At 41.7% G+C, this 24,609-nt stretch overlaps 1 protein-coding gene across 10 annotated transcripts in view; it reads right to left on the bottom strand.

Moving 5' to 3' along the window:
* PCDH7 (protocadherin 7) overlaps nucleotides 1–8,408 on the bottom strand; it is a 423,700-nt gene extending 415,292 nt beyond the window's left edge. For all 10 annotated transcript variants that reach the window (XM_060111300.1, XM_060111291.1, XM_060111283.1 and 7 more), the window contains exon 1: nucleotides 4,141–8,408. In XM_060111300.1, coding sequence (XP_059967283.1) covers nucleotides 4,141–7,314 — 3,174 coding nt within the window. In that variant the 5' untranslated portion in view covers nucleotides 7,315–8,408. The remainder of the gene's footprint in view (nucleotides 1–4,140) is intronic.
* Nucleotides 8,409–24,609: the final 16,201 nt, after the last annotated feature.

Here is a 24,609-nt window from a genome sequence, read left to right on the forward strand (position 1 = left end):
AAAGAATGATTTTGCTATAGTTGTCCAGCTGTATGATTTACTTAGAATCCTGACTTAAATTGACTTTGTGGTCTTATGTCAAAGTCAGTAATTGACTTAGAAGTTTGGGTAAGATTCAAATGGTCATACCTGGACTTCAATAAAAATTTGTATATTCATTAGAGATCAAATCAGTGGATGACCCTTTCCTTGTTTCACAGACATCCAGAAAGCCAAGTATTGTTGCTTTGGTAGATACCTCCTGACTAGAGACACAGCCTAACTTTCATCAGTTATTAGTCTCTTGCCTATGATTTCAGGTCGTATGTAACAAAAATCCCAACATATGCAGATTCATTGTGCCCCTTGAAAGTGGCCTTGGTTATAGACAGGAGAATCATATTGTATAAGTTATTTTTATAGAATTAAAGCTGGAAGCTGTGGTTGGCATTTCCACTTTAGTACATATGGTGTAATATACATTCACAAATAAATTGATATTGTTTTTTCAGTGCTTAGAACTCTAATAGATGATGGCAGGTCATTATTTGTTTCCAAAATGGAAGTAATTTAAAAAAATAATTTCTGCCATAATTTTACTAAGTATACAATGAATAGACTGAACACAGTTTGATCAATTAAAGGGAACTTTATTCAGATGACATTCAGAAGTTCCTTAGGCAAGAGAAACTGTCACTGGAGTTAATATGAATTTTTCTTGAGTATTTCAGTATCAGCTACAAATGGCTTTTTAAATTTATGTTTATTCAAGCTGTATACTCTATATGCCTGCAGAAATAAAGTACCTTACTTTCCATTTACTAAATAAAATGAAATTCTTACTTGCCAGTTCATTATCTAAATAATATCATGGCAAGGATAAGCTCAAAAGAACTTGAAAATAATATGCAAAGTGGGAACTATACTTTTTTATTGCCTATTAATCTTTTGGAATTATACTATTTTTAAGAAAATTGAAAAATGCTTATCACATAGTAAAATAAATAGAAAAACAGAATGATTCTGCCTTCATTTCACGAGTCAAAAGCACAGCTGAACTTCCAGTTTACAAAACTTTAACAGCCACCAAGACCAGGTTTACCAAGTAAAGGAAGAATGAAATGGAATGGTGTACACTTAATGCTGTCAATGATCCCCATTTTTCTCAACTAGACAGATTATTTAGTTGAGAACAAGGGCTTTTGTTTGAATTGCAAAGATATGAACTATGAAAACCTGGGCTAGTAATCAGTTTTCCTAATGTGTGAATTTCAGAAATAATTCCGGCATCTCTGCAACACGTTATCTCCTAGATTCTACCCAAGAGTAACTATAGAAGATTGATTTGAATGTCTCTAGAGCCTATGAAAACAAACCAAAAAGAAGGGGAGGGGGGCATTATTTACAAACTTTTATTTCTACAAAGCTGTTTAACTCATTATAATGTAACCATTAAGAGGACTTAGGAGCAACACTTCATACCAATTCTCATGAAGATAAGAACACTGTAATAGACATCATTTCCATTATATCACAAGTAAAGAACTATGATAAGAAATTCAGGAAAAATATAAATTAAAAAATGCTTTACGTCAGATAAAATTTCATATTTTTAATTAATCCCTACTGTAAGAAATTAAAAGACAGCAACCCTCAAGATTTTCTTTAGATAAATTTGGCATTAAAAGGGAGAAATTATAAGAAAATGCTGTATTCTTTATTTTATATTTCAGTTTTAATCAAGGAAAATACATTTTGGCAATGTTTAAAAACTAAACGTAATATCTTTTAAAAATAAATATAGAAAATCATCTATCTACATTACAGACAAAAATGAGAACAAAAAAGATCCTGTTTATTATGTGAGATGTCTAAACAGAATGTAACTTTGTAAATGGATCCCTTGTCTCCTGACAGCAATATTGAGGAGATGAAGCATATCAATTACTATTACTAATTACATTAAGGGGAGTGTATTTCATTTGCCTTTCTTTCATTTTAGGTCAGCTATTTATTGTGGTTAAAACTTTATTCATCTTTTGAATGCCTAACAACACAGAAGTTTTTCAAAGTCACTTTTAGCAAAGTGCATGGTTTATTTCAATGGCTTTGTAGTTTTTCTCTTCTGGTATATGGACGTCTTTGCTGAGTTAAGAGACTAACACCATACATTAGTTTATTTATAAGCATATCATTTTGCCTTTTAAACAGGACGCCACAACAGTCTTGATATTGGCTGTTTTAAATATTCAAGAATATAGAGCTAACCCCATCTGATGAGCTAAATAAAGCTTAATGACAGCATAGAACATAGGAAGTGGTTGCATAAAGTATCAATAAATCTGCCACTTGATATGTCTACTCAAAAGTTTAAGATTACATGATTTAGAATGCCACAGGACAAAAAGTCCTATTAAGATGACAGTGGAGAAGTAAGTTTTCTGCAGAAAAATCTCTTTACATGCTTTTGCATAACACATTACCATTTTCTAAATAAATTTCTACAGATCTTTATTTGTGGGTGTTATGATAACTAACGTTATAAAAGTGCTGTTATTTTTAACTGGAATCGTCCTTGTTTACAAAACAGATAAAAGCACCAAAAACAAAACAAAAATCTTCTAGTTCCAGGTAAAGCAATAACACAACAACAGATATACTCTCCACTTGCTATATTTCAGTTTAAAAGAAATAACTCAGGCTCATGTGCATGAAAAGACATCTTTTTGAAAGTCACTTAATTCAGTGTAGTTCAAACCTGTGTTTTTTTGGATTGCTTTGATAACTGGATATAAAAGCATGTTGTCTTTCTCCTTATCCAAATACCTATAGTAAACTACTATATATCAAAGACATTTCTTTAGAAAGTTGATTTTTTTAAATTATGACAGTAAGAAATTAATATTTATCCCTTTTCTATAATATCTTTACTGAGTCCATCAATAACATCTTCAATGAGGCTATAAAATAACTTTTTTCTTTCCCTTAATTATTCTAAGATCTCACATTCCATATGCAAAACATATTTGATAGAAAAACTATTATTGGATATTAATTGACAGACATAAATGTGTTTCTTGAGATGTTCTGGTGGTAAGAAATATGTGACGTTTTATTAGCAGAGTTGCTACAGCTTTAGACACAGAATTTTCCAAAAGGTTTTATTTGTTGTGTGTCAAACTCTGATGGGCGTGAAAAGTAAACTTTGTGAGTTACACACACACACACACACACACACACACATATATTACATGAGCAAAACTTTCAAAAATAAATTTTATATTTTTTGAAGTTCACCTCAGAATACACTTTTTTTTTTTACTGTTGCCACATTTCACTGAATAATAACTGTGTCAAATATTCCATAAAACCTTTATAGTCTCAGTATATCACAATGCACATCAAAATATTCTTGCACACACTGCATCAAACATGAACATTTTTGTTGCTTGGCTTAAATAATAAATGGTTCATGTAATTTACTTTTGCTTATGAACTTTTATTACCAAATACAAATAATATAAAGGCTGACTGAATATCCTCATAGAAGCCTAATTGTATAGATACTTAAATAATAAAAATGTAGCTTTGCATGGTATTTGCATATCATTAAATACTGTAAGTCAGCATTTCGTCAAAGTAGTCAGTTTTTCAATATCTCGGACTTAGTACTTCATTTGAATAAATCAGCATCTGCTTATCTGTAAAATTCTGCATAGTGTATAACATAGCTAAAACTTTTATAGTGTCCAATTTGCATAGACAGCAGAAGTAACTTTAGACATTTTGTCTTTGGATACAATTATCCACTTAGTAGCACCAAAGAAAATAATTTCAGGTTAAAACTAGCCATCCAAACAATACTTACATATTTATCTGGAAACAGAGAATGTAGAATGAATTAGCATTGTCAAGTACTAAGAGAAGTGTAAAACACTGCCTACAGTGTTTTCTTTAGTAACTTAGTCAACACTGGTATAACATGCAAAGTACAGTGGTGTACCTTTTGTACATGGCCTCTACTAAATAAATGGTATATGAACTACACCAACGCTAAATTCCTGCTATTAAAATTTTAACTAGTAGCTTTAAGAAAGAAGACAAAACTTTGCAGAAGATGCTCTGTCTCAGATATTTAAATATATTTGGGATGCATCTTACCTGTTTGGTGTACTTGTTATTGGTTTGACAGCTGTACTCAGAGCAGTGATCTGATCCAATTGAAATGTTGTCTCCTGCTCCCACAAATGTGTTAGCTGGCGGTAGATCTTGTACGGCCTGGTGTTTTTTTCCTGCAGTTGGTGATTGGGGGTGAAGCTGGACAGTAGGCAATGGGGAACTAGATTTGTAATGCCTGGCCAGGTCAGGACTGCCAGGCCCACCATTAACTGATCGGTATCGGCCCATGCTTGGGCTGTCTGACAGCTTCTCATTGACACTATCATACCTCTGTCCATTTGGTTTAGAAGCTTCTACAGTGACAATGCTGCTGTAGAGAGGCTGCTTAGATTTTTTGTTTCTCTTGTCCTTTTTAGGCTTTTTAGATTTGTCATGCTGTTGTGGTGTAAAAAAGTCTTCGTGATCTTTTTTGCCGGCTTCATAGCCATTTTTATTTTTGGACCGGCAATATCTTGCCATCACTACAATTAAGATGATTAGAATCACCGTCATAATTCCAGCAACAACCCCAATGACAATACTGAGTCTCTGTTTGCTTATTTCATAGCTTGGGTCACCGGCTATATCCTGGGTGAGTGGGGTGTGCAAACTTCTGGCTATCTGGGAGTCAATCACAGTTGCATTAGAAACACTTTCATTGACAAACACATGCACCAGAGTCGTGGTAGACTGGGAAGGCTGCCCACTATCATTCACTTGCACCACCAATCTGTGCAAGCCATAATGCTTTTGGGTGAGTTTTCCCACTAAGGAAACCACACCACTGGTGGAATCAATCTCAAACAGCTTGAAGGGATTCCCTCCCACAATGCTGTAGTTAAGGTCTGCATTGATGCCATCATCGCTGTCTGTTGCCAACACCGTAGCTACTACTGTCCTGACATTACTTGAAGGTGGCAGTAAAGTGTAGGAGACATTTCTGGGAAGGGTAACTGTGGGGGCATTGTCATTCTCATCCATCACAAAGAGGGAGACTGTGGCTGTTGCGGATCTGGGAGGATCTCCCCCATCCACAGCCTTGACTCTGAATGTGTATGTGGTCTGATGTTCCCGGTCAAAAGACATTGTGGAGTAAATGGTCCCCGTGTCATTTTCAATGGAAAAAATGTTACTGTTCTCCTCTATGTACAGACTCATCTCTGCATTGCGCCCCTTGTCAGCATCCATCACTGTGACCATTCCCACGGGACTGTTGGGCTGCAAATTTTCTTTCACATAAAAGGTAAAGACGTCCTGCATAAACTTAGGATCATTGTCATTCTTGTCAGCCACCTGCACAATCACTGTGGTGCTGCCCTGTAGCACTGGGATGCCTTTGTCTTTGGCGTTAACTTTAAACTCATACCTGTCAGTCTGCTCGCGGTCCAGCACCGTATTGACGAGGATGTCCCCAGAATCGGGGTCGATGGCAAAGATCCCCATCACGGAAGAGTCCAGCGAGTAGGCGATTTCAGCGTTTTTGCCGCTGTCTGCGTCTGTCGCCAGCACCGTGGCTACCCTCTCGCCAGGGATGTTGTTCTCGGGAAAGTATACCTCCACCACCGACTGGCCGAAGACGGGCGGGTTGTCATTGGTGTCTCCCACCTTGACAATCAGGGAGTTGTTGCTGGAGAGGCTGGGACTGCCCGAGTCCACCGCCACTATGACCACGTTGAACTCCCGGGTGGTCTCATAGTCCAAAGGGGCCGAGGTGTGCAGGAAGTACTTTTTTTTGTTCTGGTCGCCCTCTGTGTCACTGGCCGGCTTGAGTTGGAAGGGCACATCGCCCACCACGGTGCAGGTGACCACTCCGTTCTCGCCTTGGTCTCGGTCAGACACTTGTACCAGGGCGATGGGGGTGTCGACCAGAACGTCCTCGGCCACGTTGGCCACCCCGTCCTTTAGTGGGATACGCCCGATCTTGCGGATTTCAATGGACGGCACATTGTCGTTCTCGTCCTTGATATTAAGGACCACCGTGGCCTTGTCGGTCTTGGGGGGCTGCCCGCGATCGCGGGCCATGACGGTGAAGCGCAGCTGGTTCACTTCCTCACGGTCGATACGGTGCAGGACACTGAGCCAGCCGGACGTCTCGTCGAGGCGCAGCAGGCGCCGCACGGACTCGGTAGCCGCCCCGAACACGTACTCGATCTGCCCGTTGACCCCCACGTCCAGGTCGGCGGCCCGCAGCTGCAGGATGGGGGTCCCCGGGGCGCTGTTCTCCGCCAGGTCAGCCTCGTACACGCTCTTCTCGAAGCGGGGACTGTTGTCGTTCACGTCCGTGATGAGCACCCGCAGGATGGCCTGGGAGGAGCGAGGCGGGTCGCCACCGTCGCGCACACGCAGGGTCAACTCGTAGGAGTCTCGCTGTTCGCGGTCCAGCGCCCCCTTCACGATCAGCTGCGGCTGCTTTTCGCCATCCGGGGTGTCGGCCACCTGCAGTTCGAACACGCTGCTGCGGCCGCCGGTGCTGGTCCCGCCGCCACCCTCTGGCGCGTCCAGCCGCCTCTTGGAACCACCCGGGCCGCCGCCGCTCGCGCTGTTCCCGCCGCCCCCGGGGTAGGGGGCGCTGTCTGCAGGCCCGGCGCGCCGGCCCTCGCCGCCGCCGCCGCCGCCCCCGGGCTCCTGGAGCAGCTCGTAGCGTTCGATGCCGTTGCGGCCGAAATCACGGTCGGTGGCAGTGGGCAGCAGATAGAGAGTGCCCACTGGCCGGTTCTCCTCCACCGTGAGCGTGAGCACGGGCGACGGGAAGGTGGGCGTGTTGTCGTTGATGTCGAGCACGATGACCCGACCCTCGAACAGGTCCACCCAGCTCTGCGAGGGCCCGATCACCGACACCTCGAAGTCCAGGAAGCACTCGTTTTCGTCGAAGATCATCTGACACTGAGGTAGCTTCTCGCGGTCGATGCGCCGCTCGCTGGTACTCAGCTCGCCGGTGAGGTTGTCGATCTTCAGGTACTCCGAACCCGACTCGAGGCTGAAAGTCACCTCACCGGAGCCGGTCACGATGCCCAAGTCCGAGGCGACGTTGCCGATGCGGACGTCTGCTGGGCCCTCCTCGGCCAGTCGGTACCGGAGGAGTTGCTTGGCGGCCGCCAGGCTTACCGAGAGCGGCAAGAGGAGACAGCAGCCCAGGCACCAGGCGCGCGCCCATCCCATGGTCCGCATCCTCAGCATCTTCTCCTGCTGCTGCTGCTACTGCTCCTTCTAATCACGGTCCCCTAGGCGCCCCCCTCCTCCGGGGCCGGTCGCCTGCCCTCCTCCCAGTCCTCTCCCCTCTCTGTGAAGGGAAGAAGCGAGAGGGAGAAAAGGGAGGGGGCAAGAGCAACGTCCAGAGTCGGCCAGGGGGGACCAGCGATAGATCCTTTTTTTTTTTTTTTTAATTCCTGCTTCCTCCTAAAGTTATTGTTTCATAATTCATGCAATGGGTGCTAATCGCCCGCTCGCCAGCCGCCGTTCAGTCGCAGTACTCACAGTTCACGGGACACTGAGCGCCGCGGACTCGGAGCCCCCTCCCCGCCCCCGCAGAGTCATCACCGCAACGGGCAGAGGATCCCGGGCTCCCGTCCCCGCTCTGTCGGATGGGGCCGGAACCGGTCCGTCAGGCCGGCGGTGGAGCCGGGAAGCAGCGGGGAGCGAGCCTGCAGCCTCCCCCGCCTGCCAACCCCGCTCGTCTTTGCTGCTACTCGAGTTGCGTCCAATTCACGTTCCAGCCACTCACTCCAGACCCAGCTTCTGCTCCGGCTGCCCAGGCAAACGTGAGTCGCTTCCTGCACGAGGTGCTAGGGCTAGCAACAAGCCAGTCTCAACTCCGACTCCGCTCAGGCAGCGGAGGAGCCAGTCAACAGATCGAGAATGAAAAATCCCGGCAGGTCGCTTCGGGCACCGTGCAGTGGAGACGACACGAGTCACACAGCGGTCCTCTTCAGGGTTCCCCTCGCGTGCGGAAGAGCAGCCCGAGCCATCTTCAGGGACACCCAGATAGTCAGTCCCTTCTCACCCCAGAGAGCTCGGGTTTCTCTTTTTTTCTTAACAACTCTGCGCAAGGTCATTAGTCACGAAGCCGCCGCCAGAAACCGCAGCAGCTTTTCGCCCACGAGGGTGAAGGCTGAGCCGTGCGCACCGCTTGGTGCCCAAGTTTGGGTTCGCAGCCGCAGAGTCTGTGTCTTTCCTCACCTGCATTCGGCCCGCATGTTAGAGCACTGGGATCTGCAGCGCTGTGCGCGATTCAGGGAGGAGATTGCAGCCTCCCTCTCTCCCCGCTCTCTCTCGATCCCTCCCCTCCCTCCCTCTCTCCTCCTCCTCTCTCCTCCCTCCTCTCCCTTCCCCTTTCCCCTTCTCCCACTCCTCTCTCCTGCACGCTCCCTTCTCCTTTCTCCCAGTCCCAATGCAGGCAACTCGAGCTGAACTTGATCCCTATGCAGTTCAAAGGTGAGCAAACCAGGCTCGGTGCGCAGGCGAGGTTGGCCTGGCGAAAGACCCCAGCCGGGCTCTCCCAACGGCAGTTAACAAAGATGCCCAATTCTGTCCGGATTTCCGAAGAAAAGCAAAAGGCTTGGGGGGTGGGGGAGGTGGAGTCAGAGGCAGCTGCCAAGTAGCTTTAAAAAAAAAAAGAAAGAAGGAAAGAAAGAAAAAATCCAGTTTGCCAAGGGGACAAAAAGTGCCAGTCGGTTGTTGCCTCGGAAGTGCCCTGGCACGGCGGGTGAATTCCGCAGTTGTCTCGTCCCCTTTGGTCTGGAGAGTGGTGCGGGCGCTCCCGCCGCCCCTTTGGCTGCCACGGCTCAAAGGCACTCAGTAGCAAGCGGGAAGCTCCCGCTCGCTAGCCGCGAGCCGGAAACCCGCAAGTTTGCCCAAAGTGGCGGTTGCTGCTGGGAGCTCACTGCCTCGCTCGCGGCTCAAGCATGTCCCTGACGCTGCTGCTGCTGCTGCGGCGGCGGCGGCGGCGGCAGTAGCAGCGGAGCCGCGGAAACTACACACTAGCAGTGAAGGAGGGAGGAGTACCGGGGGGAGGAAGACAGGAGGGAGCAGTAGCCAGCCGCCCCGCTCCGGAAAGCCCAGCTTCAGCTCCGGGGGGCACTCCAAGTGTGCACAGCACCATCAAGTCCCCCATAAGCCAAAGCTTGCCCCTCTCCCTCCCTGGCGAGTGCAGCCGCTGTGTTCTGGGGGGAACTTGCTTTCCCTCCCTGGGGCTGGTAAATTTCCTCCTCGCTCTGACTAATGCGGAGTGTGTGTGTAAGAGCGCCGGGAGCGTGTCAGCAAACGTTTCTCCTTCTCCCCCTTCTCAGACGATGTTCCCCACCTCCCGAAGTGTCTCTGGTTCGCGAATTAGCATCTTGGTTAAGGCTTGGTCAGCCGTGGCTTCGGGGACCCCGCGTGCACCCAGGGAGCCACGCTGGTGTTCTGAGAAACCATGATGGGCTGCAGTGGTTAAGAGAGAACAGCAACTCCAGAGAGAGTGGTAGAGGGATCCTTTTTTGGGAGCGCAGAGTTAGGAGGGCTGGGGTTGGGGGGGCGCGGCTGTCTTTGTTTAAATGCTTGGCATCCCTGTCGTCGCGCTTGCTTACGGGGGTAGACCATGTGTGTGCGCGCGCCTGGGTAATAAACACATGTTGGAAGCCTCGATATTATTTTCTGAGCAGAAAACTGCAGCCTTTAGTAACTGGCAAAGTGTAGCGTCACCTATCTGGATAAAAGGGAAATAAACTTAAATGGCAACTTTGTGTACCTAAGTGTTCCTAGTTCCTTTTCTCTCCTTCTTTTGACTTTGTGCCACTTGATCGTACACGGTATTTCCCCACGCGAGGCTTCCCCAGTTTTCATTCACGGCCACCGCAGCCCGCCTCATCGGATCTCAATTCTGGTCGTGTTTTCTGAAGTGCAGCCAGTTACTCTTCATTTATTTCAGCGGCTGTTAAACAAGGGGGCCCAGCCAGGATTGGGGGGGGGGGCGGTTTGAGGTGGGCAGGAGATACTTGGAGAGAATTCTTTCCACCTCAAAAAAGAAAAGGGGCTACTGCTAGGTTTTGGTTGGTCCTCAGCTCGTCTGCTCAATTTATAGGCATTGAAGGGCCTCCTCTTAAAGGAAAATTTAAAGCGAAAAGAAGCAAAGAGAAAGAAAGCCGTCCAGTGTGGGTACTCTGCTTTTACGAGACCTATGTGAGGCGGCAGAATGATTTAAAGAAGACAAACACCAATAAAGTCTACGAGCAGTTGTAGCGCGCGGTTGTTTAGGCGGGTGCAGCCAGCAGGAATGGGGGAGGGGCGGCAGAGATTTCCAAGCATTCCCTATGGGGGACCGTAGAGGTGCGGAGGAAGGAAGCGTGTGTGGTATGTGCCAGGGAGCGGGCGGGTATTTTCCAGTCTGCTAAAACAGCAGCACTCTGGGGGTAGCGGCTCCTCCTCCGAGGCCAGGCCGGGAAGGCGGCCTTCACGCCCCACTTCCCCATCCCCTATCCCCCACTTCCTACCCTCTCGCCGCCACCAGAGCCTCTCCGCTCTGTATCTGCAACATCAGCGAGAACAGCCCGGCGCGCAGACTCAGTGCGTACCGCCGCAGTCTGAAGTCGGGGGGGCGGGGGGCGGGGTCGGGCGCCGCAGCGCCCCGGCAGCCGGCTAAGTGTCAGTAACGCCAAATTCCCCTTATATTTGGCAAACTCTGGTTTATCAAAACGCCTGCCTCCCTGCGACACCCGGTTCCATTTTTCCAGGGTCCAAGGCGAAAGACTGAAGCCAGTCCACTCCGCGGCCTTGTGCCCGCGCGTTCCACTACGCGGCAATATGGTGCAGTGCACTCACTCCCCTCGCCGCCTTTACTAAGATTTTGCAAACTTCAGGCAGCCGCATGGGCAGAGACGTTGTGTACTCCCTCTTGCCTCGCCAGTGCATAAACTTGAACAAGCCCCTGCGCATCTTCAAACATTCGCCCACCGCTGCGGCGCGCAGTCTTCAGGCGCGCACCAGCGAAGGGCTAAAGAGTGAGCGACTTTTCCCCAGCGCGCTGAAATTTCCTTCCCAGTTGACCGGAGGTGGGGGGCGGGGGGAGAGCTCGTCCTTCACAGCGGAGTGGTTTCCTCATTGCAAGTGGGAGGTAGTCTCCAGCCCGCCCTCCCTACTCTCATCCCTACCAACTCCGCCGCCAAGCCAAACCAGCGTGGGAAATGGGTACGACGTGTGCTGCATGGAGAATTGCGCGGCCAGACTGCTGAGGCCTTGAAGCCTTCTGGACTTCCTCCCTCCCCCCACGGTCCCCGGCTCAGACCTTTACGCCGGAGCAGCCAGGAGTGTTGGCAGATTTGCCTAGCCATTTGGTTCTTGGGAAAGGGAACGGAATGGGCGGGGTAGGGTTGTGGGCGAGGTGAGGGGAGCCCTCGGGTTGCCTTGCCGCGGCCGGAGCTCCCAGTTCTCTTCCGCCCCCTGTCTAGGGACTGACACTCCAACTCCAGCCTCCAGCCGGCGCGGAGGATGAATGGAGGCGAGATGCCGTCTTCCCCACCCCCGCCCCATTTCCGCAGTCTTAGAGCCAGTGTCTCAAGTGCTCAGCAATTTCATTAAACGTAACCGGGGGACTAAATCCCTCCCGGTACAAGACCTCACCAAGGGAATATGATATCCGGCTTCGCTCCCACCCACAAACCCCGCCCGGCTTTTCAGACCCGAGGCTGCATTTATCTTCTCAACCTGAAAGGGTTCAGAAGGAAATGGGATCGAAAGTGTAACCGGCTGCAATAAATTAAAGAGCCCGCTGCTGCTACTGCCACTTTTGCGGCCAGAATTGAAGAGACGAAACGAGATCAGTGTCCTAAAACCTGAATTCCTCAGATAGGACGTCATCGCTTGTATGAACCAAAATGTTTGAGAGACTTTGAAATGTTGGGGATGTTTGTTTTTGTCTCTTTTTTCCTTTTTTTTTTAGGACAATAAAAAGAAATATCCCTTTGAAACCTAGGTTAAAAAAGAAAACTGATTATAGAAATACCATCCCATTCTAATAGACATTTTATAAAAGCTCGCCAACGATTTCTTTTCCATGCCAAATATTTTAGCCTAACTTACAATATCTGGTAGTTTTTGGTTTTACTTTTTAAATTTACCGACTAAGCTTGCTTACTTGAAACTACTTTGCAGTTAAAACATTTCAGTGACTGAGCTGAAAAATAGCATTCAGGATCCGTGATGTAGTTTAAGCCTCAAGAAAAGACAGGAAGCGGAATAACAACGACAACAAAAGTTTATGGGTTAGAATGAATTACAAAGAAGTAGGTGTCGGAGATATAATCTCTGGGGGGCTTTCATTTATTATAGACGCTGTATTTACGATAATACAAGAAAAAGGTTAAAGACAGTAAACATGATAGCCAGTTCTGGAAAGAAATGTAAAGCAGTTTGACGGGAAGGGAGAAAGTGACTCAAGAACGCCACCAAGGGACAAACTGAGGAAATGACACCCCTACATCCTCAAATTCATTGACCTTTCATCTTTTTCAAAAGGGTCATCTGTATCCAGTTACATAGGTGTAAAGTTTTTGAACTCTTTACGATCAATCATTTATCCAACTACTTCTGTTAAATTTGATACTTTAGTCTTCTTTCTCTAAATAATTATCAAAAATGACGTCCCTTAAACCTATAACATTTCAAACAGTAAATATAACCATTGTCTTATAGCAAGTATGATTCTGATCCTTGGGACTGAGAAACTATAGGCATATTTTGTAGTCTTAAATACACGCTTGTAGTATTAAAATGTGTAGTAGACTGAAATGGCTAAATTATTCATTGCAGTAACAGACTTTTTGATGGACATTAAAACTCAGCAGTTTAAATAAGGAAACCACAGATTTCCTTTTAAGCAGGTAATAACTGCTTGCATCAGTGGTTATTTAATTGGTCTCCGGCCAAGAAATAAAACAAGTTGTACTGTTTAAACCATGAAATCATGTAATGCAAAGCCATATATTGCAATATATCAATACAAGAACACAAGCTAAGAACTAAACTAAGTTGATTCATACTGCCTATTTGGATGACTATTAAACATTTCCATAAGGCTAGTATAAAAACTCTGGTTGAAGAGAAAGAAATTCATGAAAATAATTTTGAGTTTATCTAAATATTAATTTATAGGCTGTGTGATTTACTGATTTAAATGCAATGTTTTTGGTTTTAAAGTGACACCTGGTAGAAATAATTTTCACTTTAAGTTTAGCACAGATTGAGAGATTTATTTTTTTGATTTCTAGAGTTTTAAATGCAAAAATATATGCAATATAGCATAGATTTACAATTTATGTGATATATATATATTTATATATATAGCCAGTTACTATAACTGACGAACACATTGTCTTTTATTTACAAGATAATTTGTGGATTTTTTCCAACTTTACACTAATTTTTATATGTTTGCAAAAATCTAAACTTAGGAGGAAAAGAGTATTTAGCAAAATCTGGGTGAATTTTTGGGAAAAAGACCCTTGATAGTTCAAAACAGTATATCCTATTATTCGTGGCCATATGAAGCTGTTCCCTGTCACTATCTATGGTAAAAATTGAATATTCCAATGCCCTTTGCAGGGACTTGAGACATTTGGCATTTCTTTACTACCATGGCAGGATATGTCAAATGCTGCTGTGAATAATGACCTCTAAGCTAGATAATATACTAAGGGTTTCAGGGGAAAAAATCTCATTATAATGGCTTGTATGAATATAATACTCAAATAAATGACCTTGCTTGTACTAAGAATTGTTGAAAGTTATGAATTAGCTTTATAAGTGTTAGCCCCTATGTTGACCTATGCTAACTAGATCACTTCTTGTGTTAATTACCAGTACCAGGTGGTACAAAACTTCACTCAATCAAGTTTAACCCACTGTATTTAGAAAACAAAATGTAGAATGTTTCTAGAGTGGGTAATATAGTAAATCTGACTGACCACTTTAGCAGCAACTAATTTTCCAATGATAGATGCTGATCTTTATATGGTAATCCCTGGGACTTTTCCCCAAATATTTCTGACTTCTGGACCTAGGATAGGATTACTCTTTTGGCCCCCTTGTGGCTAGATGAGGCCATTGACTAGGTCTGGGCAACCCTGAGTGGAAGTGGAAGTTCACTTCCAAAAGGAACATGGATGGCTAAAATGAAGTCATTGTTCAACTCTGTCAGTCACACAGATTATTAAGCTGACCTAGGACCAATACCTGGAAACCATCAATACATTTCAGACCCACATTGATTTTGGAAAGCAGTAGTATGTTCTAAATGCCTGTTTCAGCACTTATTTGATGAATTATACAGGTAAAGCTGGATTAAAAGGCCTACCAAATAGACAATATGGGTTTCAACTATAATCCCTATAAATCAGCAGTTGTTCTATTTAGTCACAGGTGGAGATGCAAGTTCCAATGCAAGTCAAGTTTTTGCTGTTTACATAAAGCTATATAAATTTGTACCTGGTGATTTTCAACATTAGGAAACATATTTTACTCTTTTCCCCTCATAACTGGTGTAGCATTTTAACAGTTTGAACAGTACTTTGATAAAGTATTGTTGATGCACAGTGAGTTGGAAAGATAATATTGATTCTTTGTACTTATGGTTATTCTTTTTATTTCTTGTTTTGGCTGTGTAGCTGATTTTCAGTTTTGTCTCCAAATGACTAGATTAAAAAAAAAAAACACTATATGGATGTAATTAAAAGCTTTTGATTTGGCTTACTTATGAATAAAATATTAAGTGTTTTGGTGCATTATTAAACAAACATCTGTGATTAGTAACAGTATATATCATCAACAGTATATATCTGAATTCAGCACTGAGAGGTTTACTAGATCGTTCTGTTTTTGAGTGTTTCCTTGTTTCTCTCTCCAGATGTTAGCCTAATCATATCTGACTATTTGGAGGAAAGAAATAGTACCTATCCTTGTCTTTTCAATGACATCTGATATAAAGCTTCCTTTTTCATCTAACAAGTGGGAAGCTTTGCTTCTATCTTTCTTATAAAACAGATTTATTTAAAACATAGGAGAGAGGGTGAAAAAATACGGGAAACTTAAAAAGGTATCACTGAAACTAAGGTAACATCCCAGTTTCTGTTTTATTTTGCCCTATAAAATCGTATTTTGCAAAGGTCTACAAACCAATATTGCCTTCAACTACCAAAAGTTACTCTTTAGGCATCCCTGTCAGTATTCCTCAGTTTCTGAATTACGCAGACTTAATGTGATACTAATGAATCTCAAGCTTTCAGGGTCTCTCACTTGCACCAACATCTTCCAAGACCTTGGGGTGAGGGGGAGGTGCAATAATATGTTTACACAGTCACATGTTTTTGAAATTTGCAAGAGTAAGCATTTTAAGTGCAATAGGTTAATAACACTGCTTCCTTCCTGTTCAATTTCCTCTGTGTAACCTCTTGTTTAAATGGTGTTAGAGAGCCCCAGGCATGTTGGAGATCTAGTTAAGGGAAAGTTGAGATGGGGATACATTTAATTTGGGTGTGTTAAGAATGTATTTTTACGGATTTACAGTCTCTTTCATTCATAGTCATTTCTAACAACCGTGGTACAGATTTGCTTCCAAGAATTTGACATCCACTGCACCAGCTTGCCCTGTGTGGTGGCACAAAGGTTGAGTGCCAGAGGTTCTAAAGTAATGGAATATCCCCCAGTGTGGGTTCCTGGAAATATGTGGGTGGTGAAGTGGAATCACGGCTTAAGTGTGTGGAGACAGAAAAAATTCTGTAGAAAGTTCTTCTAATTATTAGGCATAAAATTCCAAATGGAGAATGTGCTTCTCATTGACATCTAATTAAAACGAAAATTCTCTCTTGTAGGAATTACTCAATAAGGCAGAAGATGTACACTATTCTTTTGAGTGTCTGTGTGTGTGTGCAATTTTTAAGCAGAAATTGTACAACTACAGAATTTATCAGAGTCCCTGTGTTTGAGGGAACAAATATACAGCAATACTGCAGAGTCAGTGTGTGTATAGTTGGGTGACTTTTGCATCCCAGTGTATTGGAATTAGCAAATCTCAAACATCTTTTCCTGACAAAGTCTGGCACTTGAACATGAAATGGCACACCCTGTATCCACCAATGCAATAAAGATACCCTAAACAAACAAATGTTTCAGTGACAAACTCTTACGGTAAACTATTCATCAATATGTCAAAGTCTGTTTTATTTATTCAACTATCAAGTTTAATACAGTGCAGTAACACTTAAAAATCTATTTCAATTGCTCTTCTGTATGCCTAATTTCAGATTGAATGTATATATCATTTTTTCAGAAGTTTTGATCATACCAAAGTTCAAAAAAGTAGTATTATAGACATATGTCATCAGTTCATTTATTAGTTAATAAGTTATGGGTTTGGGGGAGACATTGTGATACTTTTTTTATTTGTCAGATCTATAAAATGTGGAATTTCTTATAATTTATGATTTTTAAATAGGTATTTATTTTGCAACTATTTTTGTATCTTATTCTATATACTTTTTCTTAAGGAACGCCACCCAAATTATGTAAAGTTTACAAAACCTGATTCTGTCCTTGCTTGTAATAATTAAGAGCATAGATAGTGGTTTAAATGAGTAAAACATGGACATCAAAAATTCCCCCAAATCATAAATTCAATTCTGCAAAATAAACAAATGCTAAGACTTTAAATAACTAATTTATAGATAAATACTGCTTAATGGTATTTTCCTAAGGACAGTAATCATATTGCTATAACAAATTATTTTTGGATCAGATTGTTGGTGCTGGAAGTTGTTCAAGTGGTAGCATGGTGAGAAAGAGTTGGGCAAAGTATTTGGAAATAAAGAAACTGGTTTTGAATTCCAAGACCTCTACTTTGGACCTCTGTGATTTTTGATGGCTCTCCCTGAACCCTGATATTTCATCATTTAATTCAATTAATCCAACATGTATTTAAATTCTTTTTTATATCAGCCCCTGTGCCAGATTCTGAACATAAATAAAATCCAATACTTGCCTTTAAATAGCTCATATTTTAATTCTGTCTATATAATGGGAAGAGCAAATCATCTTTTCAGTTGCTGTGGGTAGTAAATATGATGATTTCATAAGAGAACCTAATACTGCCCAGAACAAATTAAATTCTTAACAAAAGTTATTTTTCCTTTATTTTTCCTAACGCTCTTCTGAGAACTTAAGGTTGAGTATCCTAGATTTTTCAGGATCTTCATTTCTGTTTTGTGCATTTTCATAGTTTAGAATTGGAGCCATTTACACTGTATTGCTCTTCATTTGTTCAGGGGTCAGCAAGCTATAGTCTGTAGGCCAAATCTGGCCCTTGGCTTGTTTTTGTATGGACCCCTGTGTTATGATTTCTTTTTTTAATACCTTCAAAGTGTTGTTAAAAACAAAAGAAAAAGAATATAGGACAGGGACACAGCATGTGGCCGGGAAGGCCTAAATTATTTACTATGTGACCATTAACAGAAAAAGTTTTCTGACTGTTTTTTGGAATATCAATTTCATGAGTATAATGACAATATTGAAAAATACGGTATTTCACGTTCCATGTGAGAAAGGAGCTACTGCAATATGTAAGTGCACAGATGGAACATATGTTGCTAAGTGCCATGTGTAAAGCTCCATATCCATAAAGTTCTAACTCAAGTATACCCAATGTCACATTACATAATCCATATGCATAACGATACACTTTCATTATAACACAAAGAATTTATAGTGTACCTTGTAATTATGGTCATTTCTCTTACTGAGAGGTTGATTCTCTGTTCCCTCTCCTTGAATGTGGGCAGATTATGTGACTGGTTTTACCAATAGTGCACAGTGAAAGTAACACTGTGCCAGTTCCTGTCCCTTGGAGCACTCTCATGGAAGCTGTGAACTACCACTTAAGAAGTCTAATTACCCTGTGACCACCATGCTGGAGAGGCCTCATGGCATGTGGGCACTATAGGTGACAGTCTCAGCTGGACCTTGACTTTCAGTCACCCTTCCAAGGCAACAGATATACCAGTCAAGCCATCTGGAACCCTTTAGATCAGTCCATCTGACAACTGAACGCCACTGAGTGGCTGACACCACAGTCGGCACCATATGGAGCCAATGAATCACCCACCTGAGACTTGCACAAATTTTGACCCACAAAAGTTGGGTGACATATTAATAAAAGTTTATTACTTTCAACCACTATGTTTCAGGGTGTTCGTTACCTAGCAATAGATGGCTGGAACATGAGAATTCTGTTTGCAAATTTAACAGATGCTGAATGTCAGCACCAGATTTAATAATGATAATTGTTATCATATTGTGGCTCATCTGTGTGCCAGACACCATTCTCAACACATTTCATAAGGTTATCATTTAACCTATGAAGATTATTGTTTAATATAATATACCTATAAAGTTATTACATTACAGAGATTATTTTTTATGTAGCATTGAAGAGGATACTGAGACTTAAGGAAGTTAAATTTCTTAATAGCCCTGTGAAGTTATTAGATTATAGGGATTATTTTATCCATAGTAAGATGAGGACACTGAAACTTAAAGAGGTTAAGGAGGTTAAGTAATGAAAAGATATCACAGGTATTAAGTGACTGAGGCTGGGGGGATCCAATTTAGTTCATTCATATTTGAAAACTCTTCCTCTGATGTTATAAATAATACCTTATATTATGAAGGAGAACTTATCTAATTAATTTTTAAAGTTTTACCCATAAGCAGACTCACCAAACACCTTTCTTGTTTATATACTTCATTTAATTAATCTTATATGGTTCTCTCTTGTAAAAATCTGTCTTCAGTGTAACTGATTTTAACTGACAGTCTGCTCATAGTTCTCTGGACTGAAACATAGAATAGAGATGTATTTAAATGTACCTATCTCCCTTATGACAGATCAAAGCAAGTATGCCATTTGTTCCTAACTTTCAAGGGACCTTCATTTAATTCAGAATGTTTTGATGTAAATATTCAGTCCAAGGAGCTTTATTTCCAAAGATGACACAGTCAATATTTATGGAAAAATCCCATGCATTGATATTTCATTTCTGCTTCACTGTAATGTTTTCATTACCTTTATGATCCATGCCACAAAATATTGTTATAGTGTGTTAAGCCACAGTATGGTAGCAATGATCATTATCTTGGTATTTTCAGAAAGAGGCCCTCTTTAAGACGATTATTGATAATCTAATTTTTGTCTGTAGAGCACCATTTTGTAACAATGATCAGAGCAATTGGTAATATTAACTGAGCACTTATGGTATACCAAGGACAATTCTAGGCTCTTTACACATATTAAATTAATAAATAGTTCAATGGATTAATATTCATAACCCCCTCAAATTGTATGTAATTTCTGCTTTTTATACTTATTTTGATCCTCCATCTTCTATTATGGCCTTGACCTTCATTACATGCCTGAAGGATAGACAAGTAATATGACAAGAACTTTACTACAAACTAGGAGCGTCTTCATAAGTGGACTAAATTACTGTGCTAGTCACTTTTTGTTATTCACCAAAGTGCATTCCTGACTACATTCAAGCATAGGAAGGACTATACTTCTATATATCTAGAAGGTGGCCATGGGAATTGCATTGGTCAAAGACATATAAACAGAAATGATATGGGTCTTCTCCTGGTGGAGGCATTTAAGAGCCAGGCATTTAAGAACCCCTGGATGGGACAGGGGTTTTACTCACATAGTGAAGAGACAGAGAAAGATCAGCTTTAGTAGTGTACATTGGTCCCTTATGATTAGCAAGTTCTATCTCATGCACTCACCCCCATTCTACTAGCAGCTGAAGAAGGGCCACTTGCCTAGATGTATACCTCTCATGCTACAGTAGAAGGACTTTGACCCCTCTTCCATGAAGTCTGAAATACTAAAAGGTAGGGTTCTGCCCGAGGGCCACTGATATACATGCCTAAACAGAACAAAGCAACGCTTATTGAGACAGAAACAGAGAAAGATATTCCCACACAAATTGATAAGCCTGCGACAGGCTGTGTGGGCTCTTTATCTCTTGGTGAGGAAGTGGTCCAGGCCCAAGGCCCATTCTTATGTGGCTACACACACACACACACACACACACACACACACACACACACACACACACACACATATATATATCACTTCCATTTGATAATGGATATTGCTGTGCATATCCAACTTTATGAGACCCAGCTCATGATGGGCAGCTCACATCATATCATTTCTTCCCAGTTAATGCCTCCATTTTAACTGTAGACACTGTGAAAAGCTGGAAATTCAACTTGAATTGTAATTCACCCAGCTACAGGAAATATTTTGTGTTTAATTTTCAGCAATCTCAGCACTGTAACTACAGGAGATAAGGATCTGCTTGAGGTCACATACAGAAACTTTCACGTCATGTATATGGCACTTGAGCGGAAATTTGAATCTCTGAGCTCATCCTTATTTTCCCCACTTTATCCAGCTACAATAGGAGTAACTAGCCAATCTCATTATATATCTTAGCAAAGGTAACAAATATAGAGTCACCAAGATCCTTGCTTCTTCTAAGTGGTTGATTAGGAGTACCCAGTGGTGCTATTTTGCATATCTCTAGAGCCAAATCACACCATGGACTATCAGTACTCTCTCTACTATTGCAAATATATTCATTAGCATCTTTACATTTAAACAGATTAGAAAGCCAATTCCAGAAACCTCAGAACCAATTCAGAAAACTTATCCTTAAAATTCTGTTTCTCTAGACCCTCTCTTGGTACCAAAATTTCCATTACATTACCCTCCAGAAAACCAGAAACTATGAGATATAGGATATATGTATATACATATACACATATATCTCACATATTTGTGAAAGAGAAAGAGCTAGAGAGATTATTAAGAATTGGCTCAAGTGATTTTGGAAGCTGAGAAGTCCCAAGATCTGCGTTTGGCAGGCTCACGCCTCAAGAAGAGCCAACATTTCAGTCCGAGTCCAAAGACTGAAAAAAACTCAATGTCCCAACTCAAGTGGTAAGACAGGAGATCGCTGTTACTCAGTCTTTTTGTTCTATTCAGGTCTTCAAATGTTTAGATGAGGGCCACTCACATTAAGGAGAGGAATGATTCACTCAGTCTACTGATTCAAATGTTAATCTCATCCAAAAACATCCTCATGGACACACCCAGTATGTTTGACCAAATATCTGGGCACTGTGTGGCTCAATCAAATTGACACATAAAATTAACCATCACAAAATGTTAATATATATATGCATTGTGAGATTAAAGCAGCCTGGAGTGTTTAGCCAACATGCAGAGTACACAAACATTCCCTGGTCATCCTTGGTAAGGTCCACCATAATAAATGTTCAATTCAGTAACTGGTCATGGGAGTTAGGGGTTTTAGTAGTACGTAATTCATTGGAGCTTTATTAAATTATTTAATACAGATGCCCAGGATAGTGACACAAACCTTGAGTAGTCTTTGTAAGAGTGAGACATAAACCCTTGCTGTTTTATGTTCCTGATATTTAGAGAGTGTTTGTTTCAGGGGCAAATTTTGACGGATGTTGTCTCTTGATCTGTAAAATGTGAGATTTTAAACTAGATATCTCTAAAGTCACTTACAGAACTTACATTCTATGATTTTAGGTTTCCCAATTTCAAATAGGAAAACTCAATCATATGAAAGCAAAACAACTATACCAAAGCCACTCAGCCCATTAAATGAAATTCTGTGGCCAGAATTGTGGGTTTTTTTGAATTATCTACCCAGTAATTTGTTTCCATTACATTGCCTCATGCTCTTCTAAACTCAGCAATTGTTCAAAGGAAGCATTAAAATATATAGCTTATTTGGGAGTGATTTTTATCTTGGAATTAATTGATTGTTATGGTAAAGTTTGGGATGTATCATTTGAAAATGCCAGAGTTGCTCATCAGTAGTCAGTTTCACACATAAAATTTAATTTAAACTCATGTTATTTACCTACTTTGTACCTAAACATCAGCAAGGGACTATGGGAGATGCAGAAGTATATGATGTGACTCAAGTAATTTCATTAATTTAATCTTAACCAGCATGGAATATAATCACACATAAATCACACATTTAATTTGTTTAGTATGAATGTATTTATGCTTTGACTTCTCATGGAGAACAACACTCCTCTAGGATAGGGCTAACTATGATGCAATACAAAATTATTAAAGGCATTTCTGAAAGCTAGCAAATCAGAGTCTAGCATCTAATAAGTTCAGGTATCTTCAAATTTGTCACTTTGAAAAGTTGTGCGATTACTTCCATGATACTGCAAGTGCTCTGAACATTCTTGGATTTCCTCTTCCAGGTACCTGAGGCATTTTTGTGACTATTCCTTTCATTCTTTGAAGGTGCTGCTCATTATTAGAAATGGTCATTCCAATAATTGATTTAAGTGTGTATGCATATGGGTGTACATATTATGCACATTGTGTGCACGTGTGTGTGCATATCTGAAAGGGAGAGAATGAGGGAGAGATTCATTACTTTATGCTTTATGAAAGGTGTTATCTCTATTTTTGAAGCATTGTGATCTAACCTGAGGACATACATGTATGTGGAGCAACATATGAGGAAGCCTGAGCCACTGTACTGCAGGCACTGAACCAATGTGATGTGACATGTTAAACAAGGATATTTCTTTTTCTGGAGATTTTAAAGAAAATGATAGATAGATATTTATGGGATTTTTGGAGGCTGTGGTATTGCCTGGAGGTAAAAAAAAATGAACCAGATTAATAAGGTTATTTCTATATCTCTAAAACTCTCTGAATGGGGCAAAATGAAAGATACTAGCATGGACTTGCCTTGGAGGACAAGAGAGAGGAAAAATAGATCTACTCTGTCTGATCATTAGTTGTACTCCTTCTGTAAGGGTCAGAATCCTGCAGAAGGAATAGAGGGGCTACTCCCTAAGAAAATAATTATGAGGATTTAAATGAGATCATGTATATAAAGTGCGCAGCACAGAGATCAACATAAGAGTTATGCTTCACAAATATTAGTTTGCATTTCTTTGGCCATTTCACACATTTTCTGATTACTTGCTTATCTTTGGATATAAGATGAAAGTGATATTTAGCACTGATATTCAGTATAATAAGGAACTAAATGGAGAAGAGATACGATCTAATCAAAATGAGTTAGTCATAATCCCTTGCCTTTGAAAAATAATAATATAGTAAAGTCATATTTATATCAAGCTCTTAACTTTTCATATCCATGATTCTTCTTTTATTCCTTGAATAGCCCCAAGACTTTGGTCAGGCTGGTTATTATCATCATGTGCTTGATGAGAAAATTAGTGACTGTGACTTGCTGAAGTCGTAACTATTCTGTAGCAGATTCTAAATTAAAAGAGAGTTCTCATGATTGGTAGACTACCTCTAAGATGGCACCCAATTATCCTTTCTCCTTGGTATTCATGTAATCTCCTCCTCTTTGGTGGGCTGGATTTAGTGACTTACTTCTAATAAAGAGATTATAGTGAAAGTAAAAACGTCATTTCCAACATTAGGTTAAAGAGAGGCTGTGGCTTGCACCTGGACTGTCTCTTTTTCTCTCCTGTGTTGTCTCTGAGGAAACCTGCTGTCAGTTAGGAGTAACTCCATAGGGAGGCGCAAATGGCCAGGAACTGTTATCTCTGGCCAACATTCAGCAAGAACCTTAAGCCTGTCAATAGTCACCCGATGTGCTTGGATCTTCTGAGACCTGCCAACTGCCATGTGAGTGAGCTTAGAAGAGGAATCTCCCCAGTCATATTTTCAGTTGAGACCACAGACCAAGCAGACACCAAGCACTGTTGTGATAGATCCTGAACCAGAAGCACCGGCTAAGCCACTCCCTATTTCCTGACTCAGAGAAACTGTGAGATGATATGTTTTGTTGTTTTAAGCCACTAGCTTTTTGGGTATTGTGCTATGCAGAAATAGATATCTAATATACATGATTTTCAACTCTCTGCATTTCAAACATCTAGTCTATAGAGCAGATGTTATTTATTAACTAATCATTGAAGCTTTGGAGTTAGTCTTCTGATGCTTAACTCTGTGGCTTTGGCCAAGTTGTACAAACTCTCTGTGACTCAGATTTCTCTTCTATAAAATGGAAATAATAAAAGTAGAAACTACCTATGAGAAAAACAAAAAGTAAAATCTATAAAAAGTACTTAGAATGGTGCTGGCCCAGAGATAGTGCTGAATACATGTCATTATTATCATTCTTTCATTAAAGTAAACAGCACAACTGTTATCACACATAAATGGAGACAGAAAACTAAGCAAGCATTCAAACATTCAATTGTAAATATGAATCAATGATATTAACAATATACACCAACAGAAGAATAAATGCACAGGATAATGTGGTAAATAAAAGGACCAATCATGAGCTAGAAGTTATAAGGCAGGGAGGTTCTGGCATACAGTAAGTCCTCTACATA

The sequence above is a fragment of the Mesoplodon densirostris genome, chromosome 1, assembly GCF_025265405.1.
Source record: "Mesoplodon densirostris isolate mMesDen1 chromosome 1, mMesDen1 primary haplotype, whole genome shotgun sequence".
Classification (NCBI taxonomy): Eukaryota; Metazoa; Chordata; class Mammalia; order Artiodactyla; family Ziphiidae; genus Mesoplodon; species Mesoplodon densirostris.